This window comes from Cetorhinus maximus, chromosome 9, assembly GCF_964194155.1.
Source record: "Cetorhinus maximus chromosome 9, sCetMax3.hap1.1, whole genome shotgun sequence".
Lineage (NCBI taxonomy): Eukaryota > Metazoa > Chordata > Chondrichthyes > Lamniformes > Cetorhinidae > Cetorhinus > Cetorhinus maximus.
In genome coordinates this window covers 7653090-7672193 of record NC_135887.1, presented here as the reverse complement: position 1 = coordinate 7672193, position 19104 = coordinate 7653090, and the positions used below count along the sequence as shown (strand labels likewise).

The window sequence follows — 19104 nt, the reverse complement described above, 5'->3', positions numbered from 1 at the left end:
GTGAAGGCTGCACTGTAGAAGGGGGGGTTATCCCAGGGTGTGTCTGAGGGCACATGTTGATCTGTGCAAGTGGCCTCAAGATGGGCAAGAGCTGAGGAGGCAGTTTCCAGAGGAGATGAGGCCAGATGGAGATGTGAGGGTGTATGTGAGACAGTGAATGGTGATATCCCTTGAGCTGGTAGTGAGTGAAATGCCAGTGAACGTGTGATGGGCTTGTGAGTGTGTGAGTTTAGAGTGATGAGATTGTTGCCCTACCCTGGCGGCACGGGTGAGACCATTCATCCTCTTTCTGCACTGGATGGCCGACCTCTTCTGTGCAGCATTGGCACTGACCACCACTGCTTCTGCTTCCCAAGCCAGAGTGGTGAAATTATTGGATCTCCTATGGTCAGAGTGAGGGTGAAGGACATCACAGCGGGCCTCCAAAATGCATTCCAGTGATGTGTCATTGAAATCTTCTTGGCTTTCAGGGCCATATCTTCATTGGAGCTGTCCTGGGCTGCAAGTGTTGAGAACTGTGTGCGTGGCTGCAGTTTAGATATGGCACCTAGAGTGAGGTAATGGCATTCCGAGCGATTCAGCGGCTGCATGCCAGCAAGACGGTGTGTTTCCTGTGGCTGCATAATTAATGAGGTGGGAAGCGGATGATGTGTGTGTGTATGTGTGTGTGTCTATATGTGTTAGGGGGGTGTTGGGGGAAAGTTGGAGTGGGGGTTGGAGGGGGCACTGGGGGAAGGTTAGAGGAGGCGTTGGGGGGAGGTTAGCCAGAGTTGAATTGTTTTATAAATGTAGTGATTTCTTTGTAGCCACTTTCCTAACATCAGTCGATTGCTCTGAGATTAATTATCCTTAGAGAATCAGTATTGGGTCTCCAATTTTACCGTTGTTCTAGTCACTCTGCTTACTCTATGCAGGTATAATGAAAGAAAGACAAAACCTACATTTATTCAGCACCTTTCATGATGTCCTAAATCACTTTACAGTCAACTATGTACTTATGAGCTATAGTCACTAGTATAATGTATGCAATGGTATCAAATGGCAGAGTAGGCTTGAGGGGCTGAATGGCCTACTCCTGCTCATAAAATATATGTTCATATGCCATTCTGGGATTGAAGAGATGAACTAGGCTAAATGGCATTTGTCATCCATAGTTATCTTGCGAATAATGGTGGAAGATCATGGCTGATCTTCCGCCTCAACTCTACTTTCCTGCCCAATCCCCTTATCCCTTAATTCCCTTCAAGTCCAAAAATATATCTATCTCAACTTTGAAGATATCCAATAATGGACCATCCACAGCCCTCTGGGGCACAGAATTCCAAAAACTCACAACCCCCGAATGAAGACATTTCTCCTCATCTCAGCCATAAACGGCTGCCCCTTATTTTAAAACAATGTCCTCTAATTCTACACTCTGCAGCCAAGAGAAACAGCCTCGCAAATCTGTCAAGCCTCACGGAATTTCATATGTTCAATGAAATCATTGTTAATGTTAATTTAATTATATTATTAGGGTTAAGATATACAGGCATTGATTGATTAAGTACTTTGAGCACATGTAAAGAGAGACTTCTTGGACACTGGGTGTTGGTAAGGGAGGAGCCATTTAAAAATATTATGTTTTTCTATTCTTCCTACCAAAATGAATATCCTCACATTTCCACATATTATACTCCATCTGACACCTTTTTGTCCACTCATTGAACCTATCTATATCCACTTGCAGATCTATTGTGCCCTCCTCACAGCTTATTTTCCCACCTTGCTTTATATTCTTGGCAAATGTGAATGTATTACACTCAGTCCCTTCAACTAAGTTATTAATATAGATGAAGCCCCAGCACTGATCATGGCCCCACTATAACAGATGCCAACCTGCAAACAATCCTAAGATAAAAGCTGTTTTTGTAATGACAATGTATTGAAGCGAATGAATGGACTGTCAGGTGAACCTACATGCTTCAGCTGAGTGAGTACCTTTAGTTTTTGCCTGGGATGTTAAACTAAGTATCATCCTGATAAATGGGTATATGTTAGAAAGCAATGATGTAATTTACCACAAGTAAAGCATGATTATTTTAGTCTGTATATGGAGCTGCAGTATTGGTGAATGTTAATTTCTTCATACCTTTAGCTGCCCTGCAGACCATATACCGCAATAAAATGATTTCAGAACTACAGTATCTTTCAATACCACCGAACAGATCATTTATGGCTCCATCACTAAAGAAAATCTATATAAAATAGCTTTCTCTCAGCCATCATCAGAATCTGTGAATTAAGTTGCATGCTATTGCTTTCTAACACACTATTAGCTACTGTTCTATGTAAACTGCAACTTTCTGATTGCAACTTACACCAAAATTTGTCCAGGTAGAGTTTATTCATCAGAAAATGGCTTAGGTAACTGATTAGTTATTGAAACACAATTCTAAGTTGCTGGGTTAGATGACGATTGCCACCACTGGTTGGATGTGTTCGCAGAGGGTTCATCACTTGATCTTCAACTGCCTGATCACTACACTCTCATTATTGGTCACCTAACACATCCTTCCTCACAGCACTTTGCTTTCCCACATCAATTGGGAAATGAAAGGATGGTTTGTCGCCTGATTGAATGATTCTTAATTCTTGGTTAAAACAGCCTTTTACTTGAATTTCCAATATTTTTATTATGAGCAAATGAAAATGTAAAGAGAACATAAAAAGAAACTAATTCTTTACTATCCCATGATATTCTTTCCTGGTAGCCACAGGTTCTCCTGGAGATTACTCTTCAATTCCTGGATACTCCAGAACGGAGAAATTATCACACTTGCTCCATTTTGATCCTCACCTATGGTAGAAAATTTTGCACATTATGGCATTACTGAAGGTTGTGTGGCTGTGATGTGGTTATATAACAAACTGCATTAATCCAGAAGAAAGCCTTCAGAATGCTAAAGCTGCACAACAACAGCCAGTGGAGCGTGACGCGGTCAATTAAAATCAATGCTAACAGCACCAGAGGCTACTTGAAAGGCTTCATTTCACAAAGGTTTGCAATTTTTGGAAACATGGGTAGTGTGTACAAATTTGAAAATTTATAAATTATTTTTAAGTCTTTGAACCTGCTCTGTTACAATCCATTTTTAAAAACCTCCCGTGTTACTTGCAGCATTCCCACCCCTCCATCCTACAGTCACTTTATCTGCAATGTTCAGTTGTTTGAGAATAGGCTGTAAGCGTGGGCTTGAATTTAAATGAATTATTTTTGAGAAATGTAAGATTATTTTGGAAGTAGAAATATTTGACCAGGTTATGCATCTGTGCATTTTTGAGCTGTGCATTTTTATGACCTGTGTCAGGGCCTATAGCATTTGATATCCATAGATTTGGCTTTCATTGGACATGCATAAGTACATAACCCTTAAATTTTCGATATTTGATTTTCACAGAATCATTACAGTGCAGAAGGAGGCCATTTGGCCCATTGTGTCTGCACCGCCCTTCTGAATGAGCATTATGACTCAGCGCCATTCTCCAGACCTTCCCCCCCTAACCCTGCACATTGTTGCTATTTAAATAATCATCTAGTGCCCTCTTGAATGCCTCGATTGAACCTGCCTTCACCACACATCCATGTACTTCCCAAAGCAATTCAACACATTGAAAAAAATTGAAAAACCACAACACTGCTAAATTTTAACAATACTACATTTTTTGTGTTTCATTTATTACTTTTTAGCCAAGTGTAAATGTGCAGTGAGAAGCACAAGCTTCATTTTAATACCGGCTTATACGCAAACAAATTTGAACACAATTGTGAGCAGATGAAACATCAATGCTATAGCTGCTATAGCTCAATAATAAGTACAACTAAAAAAGTTTGTTTTCAAATTAGGATCATTCCGGGAATCATGATAGAATTTTAAAAAATAAACAATCTTTTTTTACTCATTCAGAGATGTGCATGGCTAGGCCAGTATTTATTGCCCATCCCTAATTGCCCTTGAGGAGGTGGTTCCAGAACCACTGCAGTCTATGTGGTGTAGGTACACCCCCAATGCTGTTAGGTAGGGAGTTCCAGGATTTTGACCCAGCGACAGTGAAGGAATGGCAATATATTTCCAAGTCAGCATGGTGAGTGGCTTAGAGGGGAACTTTCATGTGGTGGTATTCTCGTTTCTGCTGCCCTTGGTCCTTCTAGATGGTAATGGACATAGGTTTCGAAGGTGCTGTCTAAGGAGGCATGGTGAGTGTATCTTGTAGATGGTACACACTGCTGCCACTGTGCTTTGGTGGTGGAGGCAATGATTGTTTGTGGATAGGGTGCCAATCAAGCGGTCTGCTTTGTCCTGGATGGTGTCACACTTCTTGAGTGTTGTTGGAGCTGCACTCAGCCAGGCTATTATGACACAGCTGATGGTAAGTGCTGAGCTGTTCAAATCCCAGAAGGAAACTTGAAGCAACTGTCATAATCCATTTGTATGTTTCGAGATGCAGGCTTTAAATTCAGTAGTAATAAGATCATTGGGTCTCAAGAGGTCTTTATAAAGCTAAATTAAACATTTATTAATACAAGAAAGATTGTAAGCACATACATATGGCTACAAAATTACCATTATAGTAAATACAGAAATCCCATAATTAATCTGACTCCCAGTTACACCTCCGTTAAGGCAACAGTAAAACACCCAGATTTAAGCAGACCCTGGCAAAGCACGCTCTAGACAGTCACATTCAAAATGAGTTTCTTTCAGCTCTGGGTCCTTGCAGACAGCGGCTTGAGGCTTACAGGCTGGAGGCTTTAGATCTTAGAGTCCCTCTCCTTTTACCAACAGTCTTCTCTTCCTTTATACATATTTTCCTCTTTGAATGCAAATTCTCATTGTATCACTAGGTTTTTTGAACTTTACCTCTATAACAATAAAACCCCTTTCATAGCACCAATTTTATTAGTAAGCTTTGGAAAAAATAAACACATTGTTTGGCTTCTTTTGGCTAGGTGTAATATTTCACCCATCCTTTTGAATGGTTTAAATTTCCCCTTTTTCACTTCACCTTGTAATTTCCCTGTGTTTACCTAATTACCATTTCAAACCTACTTCTCTTCTATACATCAAAGCCTCTAGACCAGCTGGCTTTAATCCAATTAAGACACATACACAAAAACACAGAAATCACTAAACTCTATTTTAAAATAATTTCCAATAACATTATTATATCTTCTTGACAAGGCAAGTGCAGAGTATTTCATCACACTCCAGGCTTGTGCCTTGTAAATGGTGGACAGGCTCTGGGGAGTCAGGAGGCGAATTACTCATCACACAATTCCTAGCCTCTGACCTGCTCTTGTAGCCATAGTATTTATGTGGCTAGTCTAATTCAGTTTCTGGTCAAAGGTAACCCCTAGGATGTTGATTCAGCAATGGTAATGCCATTGAATGTCAAGGGGCGATGGTTAGATTCTCTCTTGTTGGAGATGGTCATTGCCTGGTGCTTGTGTGTCACTAATGTTACTTGCCACTTGTCAGCCCAAGCCTGGATATTGTCCAGGTTTTAGTGCATTTGGATATGAACTGCTTCAGTTTCTGAGGAGTTGCGAGTTGTGTTGAACATTGTGCAATCATCAGTGAACTTCCCATTTCTGACCTTATGATGGAAGGAAGGTCATTGATGAAGGAGCTGAAGATGGTTGGGCCTAGGACATGACCCTGAGGAACTCCTGCAGTGATGTCCTGGAAATGAGATGATTGACCTCCAATAACCACAACCATCTTCCTCTGTGCTAGGTATGACTCCAAACATTGGGGAGTTTTCCCTGATTCCCATTGACTCCAATTTTTGCTAGGGCTCCTTGATGCCACACCCAGTCAAATGCTGCCTTGATGTCAAGGGCTGTCACTCTCACCTCACCTCTGGAGTTGAACCAAGGCTGTAATGAGGTCAGGAGCTGAGTGGCACTGGCAAAACCCAAACTGAGCGTCAGTGAGCAGGTTATTGCTAAGCAAGTGCTGGTTGATAGCACGATTGATGATCCCTTCCATTACTTCACTGATGATGGAGTAGACTGATGGGGCGGTAATTGGCTGAGTTGGATTTGTCCTGCTTTTTGTGTACAGGACATATCTGGGCAATTTTCCACATTGCCAGGTAGATGCTAGTGTTGTAGCTGTACTGGAACAGCTTGGTTAGGGATGCGGCATGTTCTGGAGCGCAAGTCTTCAGTACAATTGTTTGAATATTGTCAGGGCCCATTGCCTTTGCAATACCCAGTGACTTCAGCCATTTCGTGATATCACATGGAGTGAATCGAATTGGCAGAAGACTGGCATCTGTGATGATGGGGACCTTCGGGGGAGGCCGAGATGGATCATCCACTCAGCACTTCTGGCTGAAGATTGTTGCAAATGCTTCAATCTTGTCTTTTGCATTGATGTGCTGCATCATTGAAGGTGGGGATATTTGTGGAGCCTCCTCTCCAGTGAGTTGCTTAATTGTCCACCTAATTTGATATCTAAGTGACAGGACTGCAGAGCTTAGATCTGATCTGTTGGTCGTGGAATTGCTTAGCTCTGTTTATCACTTGCTACTTATGCTGTTTGGCACACAAGTCCAGTGTTGTAGCTTCACCAGGTTGACACCTCATTTTTAGGTATGCCCATTGTTGCTCCTGGCATGCCCTCCTGCACTCTTCATTGAACCAGTGTTGATCTCCTGGCTTGGTGGTAATGATAGAGTGGGGGATGGCCATGAGGTTACAGATTGTGGTTGAGTACAGTTCTGCTGCTGCTGATGGCCCACAGCACCTCATGGTTGTCCAGTCTTGAGTTTCTAGATCTGTTCCAAGTCTATCCCATTTAGCACAGTGGTAGTGCCACTCAACACGATGGAGGATATCCACAATGTGGAGATGAAGCCTTGTCTTCACAGCCCACAAGGACTGTGTGGTGGTCACTCCTACCAATACTGTCATGGACAGATGCATCTCCGGCAGGCAGGTTGGTGAGGACGAGATCAAGTATATTTTTCTTTCTTGTTGGTTCCTGCATCGCCTGCTGCAGACCCAGTCTAGCAGCTATGTCATTTAAGATCAGGACAGCTTGGTCTGTATTAGTGCTACTGAGCCACTCTTTGTGATGAACGTTGAAGTCTCCCACCCAGGGTTCATTCTGTGCCCTTGCCACCCTCAGTACTTCCTCCATGTGGTGTTCAACATGGTGGAGCACTAATTCATCAGCTGAAGGGTGGTGGGGGGGTGATGGGGGGGTGGTGGTTCGTGGTTATCAGCAGGAGGCCTCCTTGCCCATGCTTGACCCAATGGAATGAGACTTCATGGGGTCTGGAATTGATGTTGAGGACTCCCAGGGCAACTTCCTCCCGACCCTATGCCACTGTGCTGCCACCTCTGCTACATCTGTCCTGCCAGTGGGACAGGACATTCCCAGGGATGGTGATGGTGGTGTCTGTGACATTGTCTGTAAGGCATGATTTCATGAATATGACAAAGGCAGGCTATTGCTTGGCTAGTCTGTGAGACAGCTTTCCCAATTTGGCACTAGCCCCCAGATGTTAGTAAAGAGGACTTTGCAGAGTCAACTGGGCTGAGTTCTCTGTTGTCGTTTCCAGTGCCTAGGTTTATGCCGGTTGGTCTATCTGGTTTTACTCTTTTTCAACTTCATAGTGGTTTGATACAACTGAGTGCCTTGTTAGGCCATTTCTGAGGGCAGTTAAGAGTCAGCCACATTGCTGTGGATGTGGAGCCACGTGTAGGTCAGACCAGGTAAGGATGGCAGATTTCCTTCCCTAAAGGCCATTACTGAACCAGACATGTTTTTATGACAATGAACAATGGTTTTGTGGTCATCATTAGACTTTTAATTACATTTAATTAGACATTGAGACATTTTAGACATTTAATTACATGTGATTTGACATCATCTGACATTACTGATGATCAGCTCTAGCTATTAGCATTATAGTTATTAACCCTTTATAATACACCTCCTCCCAAGTCTTTCACCAGCTATGTCCTTGGCTATCTTTGAGGATGTATAGGATGTATGCTCTCCATAATCTTCTCCTTGGAAGGCACCCAAGCCTTCCGCAGACTGAGATTTCTGCTTTTGTTCCATGGTATAAAAGTGATGAACATAGATTTTCATTTTCTTCTCTCTTTTTCTTTCCTTCCTTCTTGGCATTCTGAGGAAAGGTTGGGCTGCTGGCTGCTCTTGCTTGAAATAATGAGGCTTGTTCAGCTCCTGTGAATATTTATACGGCTGCAGAGGGCCTACAAACTTCTACTGCTTCAACGAACAAAGTATTATATAATGCCTCATCCATGAACAAATCAGATGGACGGAGAAAAGGACCAAGAATATTCTGAAGAAAAAATGATGATTGTCCTGCCAATACTATAGGAATTTTGTTTTCTGTAGGTAGTTGTTCAACTTGCTCACTCTTCAGTGTGAGTTTGCTCCTCAGCAGGCATTAACATCCCTGGAACTTCCTTAGAGTGTGTGCAGTCACTAGTATCAGCAGTGAAAGAAACATACTGAGGCAGAGAAGTTACACTTTCTTGTCCACCTATGGTGTTAGAAAGATCTGTAGTTATCACCTCTGTAGTTTTTTGATCTCCAGTTTTAACTTTAGATTCAACAATAGCAGGGATTTGATCTGCATGGCATTAGTAAGAACTTCTGGTCTCGGTTTTTCATTGGACAAAAGAGTTGCTGCACAAGTTGTTGTATGACATTGGTACCTTCAGCAGAATTATCAGATGGGTTTGCATCTTCATCACCTAATAAGAATACATTCTGTTCCTCAGTATCCATTATTTCTTGGACACTTGCAGATTGGAATGGTTTGTCTTTAAGTTTTTGAGCTGAAGGTGGAAGCTTCCTGCTGCTGCAGGCACTGTTTTAAAATGCTTCCTCTTGCAGTAGGTGCGGCACTTTGCATTGATAGCTGGGCAAGGTTTGCGCCAATGAGGTTTATTTCCCACCACAACATGGACATGGAACAAAGCGGCCACCATGCCCTCTTCATACTGGCTCTGTTTTCTAACAGGTGCGCTGATAGCCCTATGGTTCACGAATTGGACCAAGCCGGTGGTCTGTCCCCAGGAAGCTCCTTATCACCCAGGATGAAAAGCCTGCTTTGCTTGAGAAGTTCAGCCTGTCTGGCCAACTGTACTGCTTTGGACAAAATGAGATCTTCTCTGGACTGCAAGAAATCTGACAATGCTTCTTCAATGACTCCCACAACAATGCAGTCTCTGATGAACTCCTCCCTTAATTCTCTCTCTCAGCAACTCATCAAGGCTCCTTTGACAGCATCTTCCAAACCCACGACCTCTACCACTTAGAAAGACATGGTAGCAGATGCATGGGAACACCACCACCTGCAAGTTCCCCTCTAAGCCACATACCACCCTGACTTGGAAATATATCACCATTCCTTCACTGTTGCTGAGTCAAAATCTTGGAGCTCCCTTCCTAACAGCACTGTGGGTGTACCTACACCACATAGACTGCAGTGGTTCAAGAAGGCAGTTCACCACCAACTTCTCAAGGGCAACTAGGGATGGGGAATAAATGTTGGCCTCGCCAGCAGCACGGACATCCCATGAAAGAATTTTAAAAAGTCCGTTATTCAGTTACCTGCTAAGTGTTACTTAGTTTATTAAAGAATCAATATTCTCCCTTGGTTCATGGCTGCACTGATTGGATTTTGTCTGGTCCGGCTTCTTCGTGTTAAGCAGTTTGTTCATCACCCACAGTCTTCTTAAAGTATCATCGGCATTTCTTGACTATGCTCTGCAGAGCTGACAGCCTTCACTTTTCACACCTGTATGAGCGTCGACTGGGATCCTTAGTTAACGGTTCACAGACCTCTGCCACCATGTACTAATATCATGACCAGGCTCTGGGTGTCTTCAATAGAAGAGAGCTGGAAACCATGCTGTTACAAACTAGTGAATATTTATTGATTATTCACACTATTTGCAGAGACATACTTTAACAGGACTCCATTAGAACATTCTTCTCTCAGGTTCCAGTTATGTATGATCTGACATCACTGATAATTCTAGCTATTAGCATTATAGCTATTAACCCTTTACACTACACAAACCATCATATTTCAGTGGCTGCTGACATCAAGTCAACATGACTGAGTCTTATGTGCCATGTGGCTATGTGATATCTGATACTGTCACCTAGTATTTGGGAAACTCCCAATTCTCTATCACCAATGGCCATACATTCTGAGAGACTGTTCATGCCATGTGTATCTTCCTCTGCAGCAATCAAGATAGCTATGACTAGAGTGCCATTCCACCACCTCCCCCCATCCCCCGCCCCACCCAGCTGATTCCCTGCCTCTACATGGTTTCTGCAATCTCCCCTACTTCCAGGAGAGAAAGAAGAAGGTTACAAATGTGAGAAATAGAATGCGTTGAGAAGGTGGAATGACAATATTTGTGGAGGGTAATTGTGAAGGATGGATGTGAGATGGATAATATGGAGGTGGGTGTTATTGGTGGCTGTTAGTAAGAGATGTGAGGAGTTGCCTCATGAGAGAATGGTGGACCTGTAAGATATGTTGGTCGGAAGACTGCTGTGCAGAAGAAGACTGGGGATTTCAGAATGAGGGGCTTGGCATTTACCACTCATCTTTCTTGCCCTGATGAGGTTATTGAATCTCTGTCAGCACTGGATCCAGGAACAAAGCACCACCTTTCTGCTGCTCACCTCCACAGCCACTTCCAGCCACGCCTGCTTGGGTTCAGAGGCAAGCTTCCTCTACCCCTCACTGGGAACAATATTTCTCTCCGAGCCCTTATAACCCAAAGCATGATCTTCAGGGATGCCTAAGAAAACTGGGGGTGGGTAGCTTTCATATGTTGAGATATCTTACTAGAGTTGCTGTCTCTCACTTGCCAATTGTGGAGTGGTTCCATTCTGTCCCTTGCCAGGATCCTTTTAAATACTGAGGCATCAACAGTCAGATATGGGTCATGATCATGCCCACCTCCTCCAGTTGGTCAGGAAGTTTGAAAGCGGGATGCTTATGCCATGACTTAGTTAAAGAGCCATGGAAAAACCCATCCACAAACTTTCATGTTCCTTACCCATTGCCAGCCTTTCCGATTGTGAAGGGGTCCAAGCATTAAAATTAAGCCTCTAGTGTATGTAAAATAGTTGTGATGCTCACGTATGTAATACTGACAGAATTTACAGTAGTTTGCAGGATAACCTCCAACATCACTGTAAATGTTTCTACATTTTTGCTACACATAATGCAGAGAAGAAATCTTCTCTGACTGCATTGTTTTTTAGAACAGTTTCAGTTATACCTTCAGAGGGGTTTTATTAGGTTCAGTTTATAAACACATACATTTTATTAATTATAAGTAAAAACCCATTGTTGAAAGCCAATGATTACTGAACACCAGCAATGAATTATTTCCCATTCATAATGCATGAATAGGATTCCAATCAATGATCCCTTTAAAAGTTAGTTGTAGTGCAGTCAGATTTTCCAGTGCATGGTCCCTTTAATTTTTTTTGTGCTGCCACACACACACGATATTTATCATGGAACAAGGCCAGTATGGTACCTTCCAGACATCTGTGACCACATAGCTTAATGGTCTTAGCATTGGTCTTAATCCATGAACATCTAGTACTGTTGTAATTTTTGTGTGTCAATTTATGTACGCTTTTACAGTTTGATATTTACGCTTCCCTTTGGAAAAGGAATTGCGCCCCCTTCAGCATTTGGCTTCGGTGCCATTATTCATGTGTGAGCCTTCATCAGGAAATGACCAAGCAATGACCATGTGCCAAACATGGGCTACGTGCCATTTCTTGCCATTTCTTGCCAATCTAGCCCATGAAGCCCAGGCCACTCAGTCCTGTTGGTGCTCATATTTGTTGCTTGTAGATGATCCTTTTGGAAGTTCATTAATGTGAAAGTTTTGAAAATGTTGTTGCTTTACTGCTGGATAAATCCTATGAGAATACTGAGATCTGTTACTATCTGCAAGTTACAATATCTATATAAATAAAGGGAACATTATTTGATTATGATTCATATGTAGACCTCGAGACTCCCTGGTATGCTTCTAAGCAGATCAGAAAGGCAAAATGTTTGGCCATCCTGGCCGAAGGAGACTATGAAAATGCGTAGGTTTTCTGCTGCCCTCTTGTCATAAATCTGTCAGGAATGTAGTGGAAGGCCAATGAAATCGGCTGACACCCAGATATGCCAGGTGAAATACTTCGGGACATTACTGGAAACATTTTTTGATAATAATGATGCTATGTAAATGCAAGTTGTTGGTGCTGAGATAGGCAGTATTGGCAGACTGATCATGGGGGGTTTTCTTACCAAGCTTAATGTTGCTCTCACCAGATGCCTAACCGTCTTGTCAAAAAGTCGTTTGTGGCGGACTGATTTTCCCTTTACCTACACCTGGCAGATAGAAGCCATTGCAAAAGCACTTTACAGAGGTATTGTCCTTTCCTGAACTACTCATTTAATGCCTCATGCTTTTCTTCCAGGCAAATCTTGAGGCATCAGCTGCCTTGCATAAGCTGGTCCTGGAGGCACTGTTTGAGAAATGGGATAATAATGTCTCAGGCTTTCTTAATCTGAGAGAACTAGAAGAAGTTTTGGGTACATACAAGGATGGAATGGAGAAGGATGCCTTAAAGACAGGTAAGAGAAACAGCCCAGCAAATCATTTTGTTGCAGGTACATGTCTTTTCAGTCAGAGCTGTTTTTCTGGAAAAATAACAAACCATGTTCCTCTACAGCAATGTTTAGTTGAAAGCTACAGTAACCTAGAAGCCAGGCTGGATGACTATTTCTGTTAAATTATTTTGTATTTTTGTCTGGACTACCTGGGCTGCATTATTCTCTGGCTCAGAAGACAATTTGCTCCCAGGCCTCTATCATTGATACTCAGCGACCGTGAAGCAGAAGATATGCAAGGCCTGAGCTGATTTCTCACCAATCTCAGTTCTTTCTCAGTGGGAAGTATCTGGCCTACTTTCTGTTGAGAGGCATCAGATAAAATTGGTCAATTCAAAGAATTTCAGTGTGAAGTTATGTCCTTTCACTTTATGCCATCAACTCACTCACTGCACTGTCAAAACATCTTTTTTGCCGATGCCCTCTTACCCTGAAAGCAATGACATGCTGGTGTAACATTTCACAATTGCAGGTAGTCCTCCCCTACCTCATCAAAGTGCTCATTCATGATGAGGTTATCAGTGAGCTATTAGACATTGAGAAGCAAGAAAGTCCTGCCTTCACCCAATGTCCAGGTGCCTTTTCTAGCAGGAATCTTTAAAGTGATCAAGAGCAGGGAACTTGCTACATTCTCACAGTCTAGCACAGGAGCATGGAAGCCTATCATAGCTTCCATACTGTCAACCCAAAGTGAGATCAGCTAGCTCAGCATAGAGGGGGACTAACACTGAGATCTTTTAGTCCACAGGATGAATTGTCACTTTGCTGCCTTTTTTAAAACATTTGGAATCCCTTCCCCCACAGCGCCCCCCCCCCCATGCCCACCACCACCATGATTTTAGAGGGTAAATTTATAAGGCAGGGCTCCTGACATGGAGTTTTATTAAAGAGGAGCATGGATCAAAGAATTGAACATGGAGTCAGGCATACCCCATTTTCAGTCTCCCCAGTTCTGCAGTGAATAAATTCTCTGGAACCCCATGAATTATACTTGGAGAATCTGCCGCATAGTTACTAAGATTTGTTTGCTTGAAGCTAGTTACTCTTTCAATTGTACTGATGTCAGCATGCCCAGGTATCCGTGACATTAGAATGCTTTACAAAGCAGGAGGATTTCACCTTTCTTTTTAGGGAGCACATTTGCAATTTATAGGTGGGCTTATGTATTGGTTTTCTCATGACGCTAATCCACCCATCATGCCTATCTCTCACCGCAAATCCTTCCAAAGATTGTGGTTTTTGTGATTGTTTAAATTCATAAATTCATATTTAAGAGGAAAGGTCTTCAAATAAAATGAGTGACAAGAGATTTCACATCACTGGGACATTTATTGGGCCCGGATTTTGATTTCTGGCATTCTATACTATGACAAGATTTTCAGTTGACTTTTCTTTCAAGTTTATGCCTGGAGTTAGTGTGCTTTCCTTCTCCTTCCTTGAAAATTTGTGGGAAAGAAACTTAAGAAAGAGATGGTTCATGTACTGCACACAACACATTGAAGAATTTGCATGTGGCAGTGGATCATTGTATAGGTAGACGTTGCTTTGTGAGAATAACAGATTACTGACTTTGTCCTGGTTGCCCACTAGCTCATAGTATTGAGAAATGGAATAGCATTTTATTGGGTTTGATTTATTTCTCCTCTTTCTCTTTTTTCTGATTTCTACCACTCTATTTATGAATTTCTGTCAAAGCACAACTCAACATTTCTAAGGACTTGCGACAGCAGATTGAAATGGAGTCATTGTGATATCAGGTATTGCTTAGTCAGCGATACAAGTGAATGCAGCCTTATTACCTCTACATGAACAACAGCAGCTGCAGCTCATTTTATTGTGGACTGTGTGTTCATTCCCTAGAGTTACCATCATCTCTTTGGCTGATTAAATGTAGTGAACTGGTTCAGCACATTGTTGTAAGGTTTTATGTTGCCTCATGAAGAGGTCCGGTTGAACAATAACTGTTTATTAATAACACATAACTATATACAAGATATAATCCTGACTAGGTGCTATCTTCATGCTGACTTCTACCAGTTTCACCACTACACTCTACCACTCCCATGTGACTCTCTACATCATAACATGGGCAGTACTGTTTCCCCAGTCCCACATTAACCTTAGAGTTCCAAACACTCTAATACTACACCTCCCCCAAGTCCTTACCCGAATGTATTTACAATAATGTTTACATGCTACCCCTTCTCCTCCCACCACCACCACACCCCACCCCAAGTTTCTGACTTTATAGATTCAGATGGTCTGGAGGCTCCAGATGTTGTTCTATTCAAATTTGGAGGAGTGGTAGTCTGAGCTGCTTTGGGCTGACTTTGTTGGGTCTGGAGTTGAAGTTGTAGTACTTGGTGTTTCAAATACTTGTGTGTCAACATCTGGTTTGCACTTTGTGCTCCTTAATGTTGTATTTTTCTTTGTCAACAATCTGTCTTTCTTGGTTGGATACCATGGGCTTACCCCTCTCCTTACAGAGGGATTGTTCACTCCATTCATTCATAGAATGGACTCAAATTTTATTTTTTGGTAGGGTCTGCCATGTTCTCCCTGGAAGTTGAAGGTTTACCTGCCTTATGTTTGTACGTTCCTCATCCTTGAACTCAACCTGCAGTTTGGCTTCTAATGCTGTGCTCTATTTTTCATGTGTGCTTGTGCCTCGCTGAGTTTTGTCTTGGTGAGTTGATGGTCGCTTCTTTCTTGATCCAGGATCAGCTTCATGTTGTGCGTGTGAGCTTGAAGCTCCAGCTTCATTGCTGTTGTTTTTCCTGGTTCTGTGACAGCAACTGTTTGACTCTGAAGTTTGGACTCAACCTTCTGCTGCTGCTCCTTCTTCTCTGCATCTTCTTTTTTAAGTATGTTGGTGCTCAACTGGAGGGTTGGCTAGTCTGACCAAAGAAGAGTGCTTTCTGTCATCTGCAGAGGAGCTGAAATAACTGTCTCTGCAAAGAGTGAGGGCAATTCCAAACTGAAGTCCCAGTTGGTATCCTCAGCACTGGTGAACCTCTCGGGAGTCTCCAATTCAGTGTAGTTGACTGCAGTGGTTGTTTTGACATCTGCTGCCATTTTGAAGAAGTTGAGGGCAACCCAGGCATCTCTTTTGAGGAGACAACGGGATTGATTGCAGATGACATACAGAATTTTGATTATTTGCTTATTGCCATACCGGAGCAGGCCTTGAATCATGCCTATGACTGGTAGTTGGATCCCTCCAGGACCATACAATGATGCATCTGTCATCGGTAGCTAAAGGTCCTTTAATCACAGTTCCGCGTCCAACAGAAAAGTCAAACTGGCTCCTGTTTCGAACTTGGAATGCGTGAGGTGACCATTTACAGATATGTCAGCATTCTAAAATGTGAATCTAGGATCCTTAATTTCTCCCAAGACTTCTTCATGGTGTAACTCATTTATCTCATGGACTCGTTTGGGATCCTCTGCACGTCTTGAGGTTTTGGACTTACATATATTTCCAAATTATCCCAGGAGGTTGCAGTGAAAGCATTGCACATTGATTGCTGGACACTGCTCATACCACAGCACTTACGTGGTCTGCCACCATTTTGTGTTTTGTTTAGGTATTGCTTTCCTTGCTTTGGAGCCTCCTTGTCCTTATGTTGCTTTATGAGCTGGATTGCTGTGGTTGCTCTGTACCACCCTTTAGTTTCACTATGCAAAATGGATTGGTTTTGCTGGCAGACTTACAATTGTCTGACGATTTGGATGATTTTTTCTAAAGTCAGATCTTCTTTAGAGTGGAGTACATCCAAAAGAGTATCAACAGCCACTCCCACTACTGTTTGATCTCTTATGAACTCCGACATATGGTCACCATTGTCACAGGCTGCAGACAATCTGTACAACTCATTTATGAAAGAGTGTACGGGTTCCCCAGGCTTTTGCACTCTCGTTAAATTTTGCTGGCTCTAAAACTTTATTGCTTCTTTGGTTAAAGTAAATGTCAAAGGACTTCATGACCTCCTCAAAGGTATTGGAAGATTCATTTATTCCTTGTCTGGCAATTATGTCGTCAGCTATTGGACATATTGAATATAATGGTGTATTCACTTGTTCAGCCTCTATTTTCTTATTCAAGGCTGATGCTATCATATGTCTTAAAAATATCCTCTGTAACACCCAATTTTATGCCTGCTCTGGCCCTTCCATCTGCCTTAATTGGTCTGGCAGTGTTGACTTTCCACCCATGGTTGTTTTCAGCACAGGGGAGTACAGCTTTTTTTTAAATAGCGCTGCAGTAATCATTTTTCTTTTCTTTCCCAGCTGGTCAGGGTTTGGCAGGCTCCCTTCAGGGTTACAGAGCCATTTTAAACTTCACCGATTTTGCAGAAAATCTTTTGAATGAGTCATTTTAGCCAGCTAGTTGCTTTCCTGAACTTGGAGAATCAATTTGAAGCCAATTCTTTGCTTTGATTTCTCTTTAATTTTTTTTTTAGTTTGCGCGCGGTCACCATGTGTTATGGCGCCAACTCTAGACCGGGGCTGCAGCCTTTTTCAAGGCATTCTCATTAAAACAATCGGTCTGCAAGTGCTGCCTGATTATTGTGCTGAGTGTAAATCTTATTTCAGCCTTTCTTTGGAGTTTTCTCATTCTTTTGCAAGCTGGCTAGGTCCTTGGACTCTGCTTCCCACTGGATTTCACAACGGACCTCCATGTGCTCTGGTGGAGTGGATTTTTCTTCTACCCTTCAGCCTCCATGGCAGTAATGGCGCTCCTTAGGCAATCTCCAGCTGCGTATTCGAGGTCTTCAAGTTAGGCGCACTTCTCTCATGTCAGACTGCAGTTTCTTTACTTCTTCATTCTTAGGAATTTTGGGGTTCTTCGCCTGCTGCTGCCAAATTGTAAGGTTGTTTGTTGTCTCAAGAAAAAGTCTAGAGGCTTGTATTGTTGAATAATTGTCTATTAATAACATATAGCTATATGCATATATATTCAGGGTACAGTCCTGATTAGGTGCTATCTTCATACTGGCTTCAACCAGACGCACCATTACACTCGACTACTCCCCTGTGACTCTCTACATCACAATGTAGACTGTACTGTTTCCCCAGACACACGTTAACCCTTACAGTACACCCATCATGGTGTTATGATGTGAGCCTTCCACAAACTAAGATCATATTTGGGCAATGACGCATGGACAGAACAACAAATGTCACAGATCCAGCATACCAGAGCTATGCACATGAAATAGAGCAATTTTCCAGTTTTGTAGCTGTTCGACATGGAGACAAGAAACAGGTAACGGTAGAAGCATGAAAAATGGAGCCCATAGGTTGGTTTGTTGTCAATTTCCTTAGACAACAACCTGACAAAGGTAAATGCATCTTCCATAGCACTGGATAATTCTGCCCTTGTATCAGGCCCCTGAGCAATCACATAACTGTGCTGATTATGGGGGTTAAATATGAAAGGCTGTCAACATCTCTTACTTAACTTGATAGTGCTTTGAGCACCTGAGTCATACAGACCAGGAAGATCTCTTGTGATCTCAAGTTTGATTTCTTGTGCTGAGTTAGCTGATCACAGCCAGCATATTGATGGAGGTGCAGAATTGACTTCAGCATTCTGACCACACAACCAGCCCCCGCCCCACCCCACTGACCACCTTCTACTGACTACCCAAATCCCCCGCTAACCATTTATCACACAACCCCCCGACCCTCCACACTGCCCACCCTCCACCACTGACCAACTGACCTGCCTCCACTGACCACCTGACCCCCCCCTAACCCGACCCCCACGACACTCCCACCCCACCGACACTCCCCCCACCTCCCATCCTACCCACTTACCATACACAATTAACCTGTTCCTGGCTCCTCAAATTGGCTGGAACTCTCTCGTGCCGTAGAAAAAGGTGGGAATGGCATCCTTACCCTCCACTCTCCTGCACTCGAATGAAGGCCTCGGGAACCCATTGCACTGCCCCTTTCTCACCCAGCCTGAGTCAGAAAGTTGGGCAAGAAAGGTGCAGCTGCATTTCAGTGTAAATAACTAGGAGCGGAGTGGCAATCCAACTGTGATTGTACCCCACGGAAATCATGACCCATCATTTAAGTTTTATTCCAATATTTAAGGATCAAGTTAAAAGGGAATTTGAGGCTTGGACTAACAGGTTTTTGACACGAAGTACAATGACATAAAAATACTAGTAAGCATTTTAGGTGATTTTTGGAGAATCTTGCCTTGTTTTGGTCACATGTTCACTTGTTGATTTCAGTCTTGCCACCATGGGGAGGCCTAACTGTTCCCTAGTGGGGGAGGAAGAAAAATAGGGCATCAATTGAGTAGCTCATGTACACCTCCATCTGGGCAATCTCAGGACA

General features: G+C 42.7%; 1 protein-coding gene across 1 annotated transcript in view; it reads left to right on the top strand.

Moving 5' to 3' along the window:
• Positions 1-19104, top strand: part of LOC144684285 (EF-hand calcium-binding domain-containing protein 5-like) — a 207835-nt gene that overhangs the window by 124747 nt on the left and 63984 nt on the right. The window contains exons 7-8 of the mRNA XM_078547914.1: positions 3731-3807; positions 12555-12711. Coding sequence (XP_078404040.1) covers positions 3731-3807; positions 12555-12711 — 234 coding nt within the window. The remainder of the gene's footprint in view (positions 1-3730; positions 3808-12554; positions 12712-19104) is intronic.